The sequence below is a fragment of the Manacus vitellinus genome, unplaced genomic scaffold (genome assembly GCF_001715985.3).
Source record: "Manacus vitellinus isolate BGI_N305 unplaced genomic scaffold, ASM171598v3 scaffold_93_pilon, whole genome shotgun sequence".
Classification (NCBI taxonomy): domain Eukaryota; kingdom Metazoa; phylum Chordata; class Aves; order Passeriformes; family Pipridae; genus Manacus; species Manacus vitellinus.
The window spans coordinates 614,905-625,651 of record NW_021940884.1 but is presented as its reverse complement, the minus strand read 5'-3'; the positions used below and the strand labels follow the sequence as shown (position 1 = coordinate 625,651).

Genomic DNA, 10,747 nt, shown 5'->3' with positions numbered 1-10,747 from the left:
TGCCTGCTCCTGCCTGTTGTTGTCCCCTCCTTCCAGCCCCTGCTCACCCCTGCCTCCTCCTGCCCACCCCTGCCCTCCCACACACCACGGCTCTGCCTCACGAACAGCTACAAAATTGTCTCTTCTCATTCATAGTTTTTTTTTTTTAAATTATGCAGAAGGTCCTGGATTACTGACTAAAACCCCCAGGAATTTTGGTGGAAATCAGGGAAATCAAGATGCCTGTGAAATCCATGGGTTTGGAGCCTGGAAGAGAATAGCAGAGGGTGTAAAGTAGAAAAGTTTCCGTTATAAATAGCCCTCAGTGCAGCCCTTTGGTCTTGGGCGTGTTTTCAGTTGGTAAATTGTAAACCGAGAATATAAATGTGTTCTGTTTTGGTAGAATATTAATATCCTTTACAGAGCTGTTACATCTCGACAGTGTCTGCGAAAGATTTATGCGAGTGCTGACAGAGCGTATCAAAACTGCAAACTGTTCCAGATGTTACAAAAAAACCCCCACCTTTCACTTAGAAAAAGATTTGCTCTGATTTACAAGAACTGGCATGGGATTGGTTTGGAGTTGTAATGCCCGAGCACGGGGAAGGCGGATGGTGGGGGAGGACACTCCAGAGAGCCGGGCTGACCCTATAGACAATGCATTGAAAAATATAGGTCTATAAGCAGATTTTTCCACACTGATCAAATGTACCCATGTCTTGAACAAAAGGCTCCTCTAAGACAAGCTCACACTCATTGCAAGCTTCAGCACAACGCTTTAAGCGATCAACCATGCTTAGCATTCCACAGCAACGCTTTGGGAGTAGCTGGGTCACTGGGATCTCAGCATTCCACTGCAAAAATTACAGAGACTGTAGCAATTTGGTATATTTCTGTTTGAAAACTCTATTAGTCACCACCAACTACAGTTCCTAGAAGTATCACTGATCGGTAACTGGCACCCCGGACACCTCCGGCTAGGGAAACCAAGCTAGCGAGTGGCACGGACATGGAGAGGCCTCCTAGGAGAAGCGGTCGGCGTGTTTGGCGGGAGGGAATGTGTGTCTGCACTGCTAATCCCGGAAGACTAGTGTCGGTATGTACAAGGCGACCTGGAGTTGGGGCAGCGAGGAGAGGGCTGGCACTGCGACTACACGTTAATGACAAACTCGGGGTTGGTGTAGGAGAATCCAGCAAACTCGTTCTGGTCCAAGTTCATGATGAAGAGTTTATCCGTGGGCGTGAGCTCCACCGGCTGCCGGGTGAACTCTTTGTCGAAGTTGGAAGTGTCGCGCTTGTCTTTCTGTTAAAGGGAAAGCACAGAGTTAAACCGGGAAAGGAGCGAGCCAGCGAGCAAGAGAGCGTGGCAGCACCCAGGGGTAGTGGCAGCACCCAGGGGGGCACAGCCATGGGAGCCGTGCTGTCCCCAGGGAAGCCGTGCTGTCCCCAGGGAAGCCGTGCTGTCCCCAGCACTCCACATTCCACACCGGTTTCTCAAGCTGCCGCCGATGAGGAACTCACCACCCTGTACAAAAGAAGCAGCCCCACACCACCAGCAAGAAGAGAAGAACACCAGTTTAACAGGCCTGGAACACACAACCATGACACAAAGGGACACACGAGAGCTGAGGGTGTTGGGGAGGGAGCACCCCTCCTCTCCTGTTCACTGTGAGAGAGAACACAGAGTAGTTCTTAGCATGCAGAACCCCCACTGCAACCAGAGCTTGGCACCGCACAGGAGGAAGGAGCCTGGAGGAAGCAACATGCCTCAAAACAATCAGTACAATGTTAAAATTTAAACAAAATAATCAGCTGTGAGAGCTCTTTCTGCTTTAAGCTTGGTTTTTGAATGATGTCATGATATGGTGTTAACCAACACTGGTTCATTGATGGAGGATGTGATTTGCTCCAGGGTTGTACAGAGAAAACACACAGCACTTCAAAACCTCCAAGAAGGAAAATTCCACATAGGCAACCTTTTCTCCTTTTAATTTCATAAGAAGAACCACTTTGCAGCTACACCCAAGCCAAAAAAGGGAAAAAAAAGGACGTTAGTGTCAGGATTAGCGCTGGGAACCTGCTATCAGCACTGCGGAGCCAGCGCTGGCAACGCGTGGGCTGGTTTCCTAAACCCGTGTGGATCAGAGACCGCCTGGCTCAGGGGTGTCCCACTGTGGGAGGTGAGAGGGCCGTGGCTGAAGGGGTGACTGAGCACTGAAGGTACAGAACAAGCACCCAGGGTCCTTCATCCACAGCAATGGGAGGTGGGGGGACATTGGCAGCCAGGAAACTGGCTCTGCTTTGCCTCATTACTAAAGCCAACAGGGACAAAAGACCTTCTCCATCCCTTCTTCCATATCTTTACATAAGAGAGACCCCAACACTGTGCTGGAGGTGACCTTCCCCTGCTGTGCCACTGGCAGGACCCTGTCACAAATTTGGTGCCTTGCAGAATCCTGCAATATATTTTTTTTTTCATTTTTCCCACAGTTTGCCTTTGAAGGGGGCCCTGCTCTGCTGCACCAGGATTTCCAACCCTGGGTTAACCTGTCAGCTCGAACTGAGAAAAAGAACTGTGGGGGTCCTGCAGGTCCCACATCCCACCCTGCTCCCCCCACCTCCTGCTGCTGTCCTGGTGAAGGACCTGGCAGCTGAGATGCTGTGTCCTCCCTGCAGCCCCTCTTGTCCCAGCAGCTGCCACTGTCCCAGAACTCCGGGCAGAGCCATCAGCATCTTCCTGCCTCAAGCAGGAGCACGGCCAGGGCACGGCACAGAGAGGTTCTCCTGCCAGCCCCGACAGGCAAGGAGCAGCACAGCACAGCTGCAGGCAGACCGAGCCTCGGGAGATGAGCCAGCAACGGAGCACGACCTACAGGGGTGCTCAGAGACCCCCCTCGTCACAGGAGACATCTCCTCAGGATGGCTTTAGCCTGGTGGGAGGAGGATCAGAGAGAGGCAAGGGTGATGGAGAGGAGACAGGCGGGAAGAAAAACAGGGCTGGATGGAGCTCAGTGAGCAAAGAGAGAAAAGCCAGGAGAGGAGCCGGGACGTGGCTGTGCCATCAGAACTCGAACACGTGGCAAAGCTCAGGGCAGGCACCGGTGTCTGTGGGTCCCAGACTGTCCCTGAGCCGTCAGAGTCTCTCCAGGCCTCCACTCCCAGCACAGAGAAGGAAGAAGATGCAGATCTGGGGGCACAGAGCGGGAGCAGGGAAGGGCAGACAGGGCGAAGGAGCCGCCTTCAGGTGCAGAGTTCTGCAGGCAAAGGGTGAAGCAGTTGAAGCGTGAGGACAAGCCCACCTTGATGGCAGCAGGGTCCCCCCAGGGACGAGGGGCTGGGTGGTCCATGGCAGGTGCTGTCCTTCGCTGCAGAGGGGGTGGGCACGGGGTCCCTCCTGCACCCCAGCCTGTGCACAGGGAGCTGATGGTGGTACCGGGCTCCTGCTCCATTCCCAGAGGGATGCTGAACTGACCAAATGGTTCCTGAAGGCCACATCCATCCAAACCAACGTGTGCCAGGAGCTTCTCCTACAGAGGAACGCTGTGGCATGCTGCAAAGGGGAATGACACATCGACATCTGCCACTGGTGCAAGTTGCCACCATGGACCCCAGCTCTCCAGAGTGCTCAGCCTGGGGGCCCTGGGGTGGGAAAAACCTCCTGCTGCTGCTTTTTGGCAGCAGAAAGCTCTGGCAAAGGCAGTGACGTGCCCTGGAGGGGGCTCAGGGCAGCCCACCCCCGTGCACTGCCCCCTCCAGCAGTCCCCCACTCCTTGGGGGCTCGTCTGGGAAGCTCTGAGTTCAGCCAAGTGAAGTTTGCTGGTTTCTTACCTTGAATTTTGTCTGAATCGGTGGCAATTTGGCTTCTGTCAAGATGATGAACAGCCTGGGAACAGGCACAGAATGGCTGCATGGACCTGGTATGGAGAGAGGGGAGGGCAGGGGACACTCTGGGCTGAAAGTGCCTCCAGCAATGGGCAATTTGACTTTGGGAGGTGACGAGGAGCACAGTGGGACACCCTGGGCTCCCACTGTCCGGGCACAGCTGGCCCAGAGCAGTGTTTCTGCCTGGACCACAGCGATGGGAATCCTCCCTATCCACTGCCCCTGAGCCCCTTTCCCACGGCAGAGCTCTGGGGCTGCCCAGGTGCAGGATTCTGGGTCAGCTCCTGCCGGTGCTGTCGGTGCCGCCGTTCGGTGCTCTCGGAACAATCTCGCAGTGTCCAGACCCGCAGAACTTGGCAGAAGCGGAATCCCAAAGGCAGGAGGGAGGTTCTGCCGGCACTCAGGAGGGAGGTTAACAGGAACCTGTAATCCCTCTTTAGCTGAAACTGCCAATTGCTTTGAACAACTGCTCCTGGGAGAGCGGGGCAGGGATGAGTCACCGGCACACGCCGGGCGCTCGCCTCTGCAGTCTCCAGAAATCCGAGGCGATGCCGCAGTCGGCTCCGCTTAAGGCATTGGAAGACATTCCCAAGTGGCAGAGCTCTGCCATCCTCCACCCCAGATCGTCCTTCCTCCAAGGGTCATCCCAGAGAAGCTCCTTCCCTGTCCATGCTGGAGTCCACGAGTGAGTGGGGCCGTCGCTGCGCAGCGTGGGCTGTGCAGGGGACTGGACAATCACCCCCTGCTTGGACGATGCTTCCAGCACATCCCACCTCTGTTTTTTTGGGACAAAGGCTGTAGAGGATGAACAGGCCATGGCTCCAGTGCTGCCTGTGCTGTCCCTGAGCCGGCATCCCCCCGTGTTCAGGGAACCTTCCAGCCCTCGGCGCGGTGCAGCCTCAACTCCTGGAATTGCCTCACTGAACTGCAGAAACTCATTATTGCCAAACACATGCGGGTTTCTTGGACATAGTTTCTCACTTTTTATTTTATAATCAGTGTCAGAAAAAAAAAATTGGCACATTACAAGTCAAAGCAGATTGATACAGTGACAGCCCACAAACATCTGCAAGGGCATAGAAGGAAGTGGTGTGATTGTTGTTGTTTCAAGAGAAATTCACCCTTCCTGAAACGTTTCCTTCGAGGCCAGAAACAAAACTCAGGCCACTTAAATATCTAGCGGCAATTTTTAAGAGTAGGACTAATAGCTGAAACAAGTTTCTTTACAAGGCTCATATCAGAATTCACAATACTGGTCAGAGTTAAATAGGTCCCGTTTGGGTTAATACCATTTTTTGACACATTTAAAGCACAGGTAACAAACTCCATCAATTGCTTTGGCATTTGAAAAGAAGAGGAAGCTTCACTATAGAACTGGTGTTGGTGGTGTTTACTGGGGTGACCATGGATTCAAAAGCAGTTCTTCCAAATTTCTCACTTAGCACTGGATATTGTTTGTTTTGATTAAAAAAATGCCACTTAGGACTGTACAATCAGGAGAAATCTTTGCCAACAGCAGCTCTGCCTTCCTGAATAACATATCCCATTGCTGGGGACCCAGCACTGGGAACATGCCATCCCAAAGCATCTTTGGAGGGAAGGGGAGCTGTGGTAGGCCTGGACAGACAGCAGGACACAGCTAAAAAAGGAGCCAGAATCAGCATCTTGGCTCTCCAGAGGTTTTGGGAGGAGCCAAAAGGCTCTGGGGAAAGGTTCCATTAAAAACACTTACCTGCCACTAAGGCTAAGAAGGCAAAATATGAAATTTTCATGATTATATTAAAAGACTAGAAAAAATGAAAGAGCAGGAATTAAAACACACATGAAGAGATTTCTCCCAATTGCCACTGTGTCTCTGTTTTCCTTCCATCACTCACTGAACTGGTCCTATTTTCTACCAAAAAAAACCATCACAAAAGCCCATTTGCAGCATTTCCTGCACATCACCTCCCCTCCAGGGACACCCCAAATCACAGGAAGACACTTCTGGCTTTGAAATATGGTCACTCTAGTAAGGAACTGAAGAAAATCCATGGATGCAAGGTTCGCAATGGAAAATGTCACCACAACGGCAGCTGGGACTGGATGATGGATGTGGGGATGAGATCTACACAGCTACTTAGCTCTTGGCTTCAGGCATAAAAAACTCAGAGTTAAAAAAGGAAAATCCTTCGAATTCTGACTGGTCAATGTTCCTGATGACTTCCTGGTCGGGAGGTGTTAGCACGGGTGGGTGGCGAGTGAAAAACCGGTCGAAGTTTTCAGCGCTGCGTCCGCACTATGAGAGGGAGAAAAGAATGGATGTGGGTGGGGCAGGAAATGGTGGGATGGGGCTGCACCAACCCCCTGTCGCGGCACAGCCACGTCAGGACAGGAAAAGGTGCAAAACACACCTTGTTAGTCACAGGGTGCTGGCATGGCATGGCATGGCACAGCCAGGGACTGGCACAGCCCCAGCGGTGCCACGGGAAGCGGCTGCAGCAGGAATGGGATGGGGTGCAATGAGAACAAGGGCCCTGGAACAGCCCAGGCTCTGGGTCGTGATTCACTGGACTAACAAGAGCAGTAGTTCACATCAGTGGTGCCAGGTCACTGCTCAGCTCCAGCCCAGGCTCAGTTCCTGCCTGTCACACGTCACATCCCCACAAACAGCCTCCTCTGCTCCAAGGGCTGGGGACTCTCCCTCCTGTCACACACAGTCAATGCTCTCTGGGCCCTGTTTCCTCCAAGAAGCTGCTCAGCCAGCAAATCCCAGTCCCTCAGGTCTCTCTCCCATTGCCCCTGAGAGAACACACGCTCCAAGTGCTGCCACAATCTTTCCTGGTGTTTAACTTTCATTTGTTAAGTAAATAGATTTGCAATTTTAATAAACGTCAGACTAAATTCAATAAAATATTAACGACAAATACATGTAAACTTCCGCATTTCCCATTCCCTCCTCTGCTCAGAGGTTTCAGGGAAGACAGTGTGAAAATCCATCAGCCCCCATGGCACGTTCCTTTGGCAGCTCTCGTACGTCCTTATAGCACCAAGTGAGAACATTCTTCTCAAACCTCTACAGAACAGCTCAGTGGGTAATGCTTCAGTCGATTTAACTTCAGCCTGAGCCCATCCTTCCAATCCCATGGTTCCCCCTCAGGTTTGTATGGTCACATCTTCACATTTCTAGTCTGGCTTTGTTAAGCTTCTGCTCCCAAAAGCATCTCCTGCCCACAGCCATGAGCTCAGCCCGGACACGAGTCCAGCCCTTCTCCCCTCCTGCACCTCTCCTGGGCTGTGGCAGCCTGTGGTGGGGCTGTTGGACAGCCTAACACCTTCCCAGAGCCATCCCATCAACATCAAACCAGCAATTAAACCCTCCAAATGGGAGCTGCCACCTCCACAAAGCCCGGGGGGCCAAAGGCAGGACACAAGGAGCCAAGCTGGGCTTTTCCGGGCCACCAGTTCCTCCCAAGCACTGGGATAACACAGACCCCCAGCAGGATCCCTGGGAAAGCTGCAGAGCTCCAGCCACCAGCCCAGGGACACCACACCTGGCAGGGGTTACCTGCCCCTGCCATCAACCCCAACACACCCTGGGAGCCTTCCAGAGCCTTCCAGAGCCTTCCAACCCCGCTGTCATTCCCTATTAGCTTCAGAAGACCTCAGTGCAGACACTCAGGGCAGCTCATGTGCAATGTCTGACAGCACCAGATGCCTTTTGGCTACAAAGAAATGTGCTGTCTTAAAAAAAAAAAGTATTAAAAATAAAAAAAAAAAAATCAAATGAGCAACCCCCTCAGGAAGATTTAAAAATTAATCCTGATGAGATGCTACCAGTTATTGCAATAGGAAGCACAAATATATTTTAATATGCATATTGGCAAGCAAGAATTTCTAGCTATCATGCAATAAGTATATGTGGATGGAAAATCTGAAAAGTTGCATCTATCCATAGTATTTCCTGTCCTGCTGTGTGGAAATCGTGGACTTTCTATTTGGATACAGATAAAATGGATGGATAAAATCAATACTTTAAAGCTGAAAATTAGGTTTACGGAAGTCACATCCAAGCCCATCCCTGAGGTCTGAAGGTGGTGACCTTGCCCTGGCTGTTCTCACTCCACGTCCCGAGACAGCTGGGGGCTCTGGGAACAGAGCAGGGTTATTCCAGCCCAGCACTGCTGGAGTTCCAGACTCCAGGTTTGACCCACCCCTGTGACAAGGGAAAGCAGGAAGGATCTGTGCCACTCTAGGCAGCAAATGGTCTCTATCTGCAGGAGCACCTTCTTTACAGCTTCCTAAATTAAGTTCCATGTTATTGGACAGGAGATGCCATGGGAATTTTTACATTTATCTAAAGCCACCTTGTGAAAAATCTGCCTCCTTTTAGTCTGATATTAATGTACAGGCATCACTCCATCCCGACTGGAGAAAGGGGGAGGGTGGGAATTTATCTTACATAAATCCCAGCGTGTCCTGTCTAATATTTATAGCCAGCACAGAATGGCTTTTCTTCCTGAGCTGCAGAAATAAACCTGTCAGCTCCGAAGATGGCCTTGTGTTTTATCACTTTCCTGCTTGATTTCAAATAGAGACAAAAGGCATAATAAAATATTTTCCATTGATCCCTGGGATGCAATCAAGGACCATAAGAAGCCAAAGATGCTGCTGCCACCAGCCCTCGTTCCCAGCACCAAGGAGAGGTAGAGCCACAATCCCACTGGCCTTGCAGGCATCTCCTGGGCAAGTCTGACCTTCCTGGTGCTGTTCTGGGTCAGGAAAATTGGCTCCTTGTACCCCAGGGAGGATCAGGGCTTTTCTGGCAACCGTGTTTAGGGAGATTTGGGTCACAGCAGGAACTTGGGGCCAGGCTGAGCATCCCTGTGCTTGTCAGGAGGGATGATGGTGCTTTGGGATGCTCCAGCGCATCCCTTGATCCCTGCTGCTGGCAAAGGGAGCATCTGCTGCAGGGGCTCCTGATATAGGGCCCTGCCTTTCATCCAACTCCTATGGAAAAAGCCAAGTTTCTGCCTAATGTACTGAAAACAGTGGCTGAATAGTCTGGGGAATCTCAGAGAAAGTCTTTACAGGACCCTGGGACTCCCAGAGCAAATCCTGACTGGATTACCAGAGGAGATATTTAACCTTAGCACTTCCACCTGCCCACTGTCAGCCCCTTGAATCCTTAAATCCCACCTAATTAGGAAATTACTTATGCAAACATTGGAACTCACCTCGTACAGACTGAACTAAGGCTACAAAACCCCACACGCAGGGAACCAGCCTTTTACACACCCAGGTCTGTAAATGGCATTTCAATATTAATTAACTCAAGGCAGCTAGGGGAAAATTAATTTATGCAATTAAAAATTATTAGATTAAAAGCCGTTTTTTTAACCCCCCCATCCTGTTGTAAGTAATCCTGGGCTCTGCCATGTGATTTCAGTACTTTCAAAATGAGACTTTTCAAATCACTAGGCTTTATGTAAAGTAAAGGAGTAATTAGATACCAAAAACAATAATTATCTCAACGAGAGACAGGGAGAGCAGAGAAGTGTAAATACACTGCCAGGGTAACTGCAGACCCGGGGAAGGAATTGTTATGCACCAGCCAAAGCAGGGAGCAGCCAAGCACAGCCCCACGTCAGAAGCACCAAAGACAACCCAGCCCCTGATCTGTCTCGTTCCTGACTCTCTGATAAAGGTTAATCAAGCACAAAGCAACACATGAGCTCTTGGGAATTCACTTCCAGCTCTGGGCACGGAACAGCCCAGCCAGGGGGGGCTGCAGCCTCCATTTCCCTCTTGGGGTACAATGACTGAGAGTTTGGGAGGGGTTTGATGCCCTCCCCAGAAGCAGGGCTGGGCAGGCACAGCGAGCCCTCCCCAGCAGCCCTCTGTGCCCTCCCAGTACCCCCCTCAAAACTGCAGTGATGCTACAACACCAGGGAAATGTGGCTGCTGCAGAAGAGACAACAAGCAAAGGTGCCTGTGTGGAGACCAGGTGTGGATGAGGAACTGAGCCACCAGCTCAAATCAAACATGAATTAATGACACCTCTGAGAAGCAAAATGATGCTAAAGACAATTGGAATGGGGCTCTGCTCCTCTTGGCTGGTGTTCCTGGGGCTGAGCATGGGCTGGATCAGGGGATGGCTGGGGGCAGACACCCAGCCCTCATTTGTGTGTTATGCCTTATTTTGTGGCTCTGGATACAAACAATCCCTGCAGCCTGACCTTTACAGACATTAATTTATTTAAAAAAAAAAAGAAAAGAAAAGAAAATAGACTTAAGCCAAGGGGAAGAGCCAGGTCAGCACCAACTCCTCTGCAGCAGTGCTCAGCCCTGGTGTGACCCCTGAAGGTCACAAACACGCAGCAACATCTCCCTTGTCACCCCCCAAACACTCTGTTAGTGCCCAAACCCCACTCCCACTCCTGCTGCTCCGCTCTGCACCCACTGCTGGCATGGAGGAAACAGCTTTTTGCAGCACAGAGGCACTGCTGGAGAAATATCAGCTATCAGCAAGTACCTGAGTTGTCTTAATCCTCCCTAAATCCCAAATCAGCTGCTGTTAATCTCCCTGTCCTATCAAACGGGGAATTTTCCCGGCGCCAGCCGCTGGGTGAAGCGACAGCCGGCAGCTTAACCAGCCCCCTCCCCAGGGCCGGTGTCAAAGGGATCTTTAAAGAAAGAAGACATTTAAAGCAGGACAAAATTTGCACATTTTAAAGCAGAAGAGCAGTGAGGAAGTGCTTTTGACGGAATTCAGTTGTTTTTCACTGCAAAACACCAAACACCAACGTTCTACCCCAGTCCAGGGCAGGTGACACTGGGGACCTGCTGGGGAGGAGAGGGACAAGGCACAGGGGACACAGCAGCAGCAGCTTCACTGGAAAACAGA

General features: G+C 51.3%; 1 protein-coding gene across 1 annotated transcript in view; it reads right to left on the bottom strand.

Moving 5' to 3' along the window:
* Positions 1 to 135: 135 nt before the first annotated feature.
* Positions 136 to 10,747, bottom strand: part of PRKCB (protein kinase C beta) — a 98,654-nt gene continuing 88,042 nt past the window's right edge. Inside the window, 1 exon segment of the mRNA XM_029965255.1 lies at positions 136 to 1,282. Coding sequence (XP_029821115.1) covers positions 1,130 to 1,282 — 153 coding nt within the window. The 3' untranslated portion in view covers positions 136 to 1,129.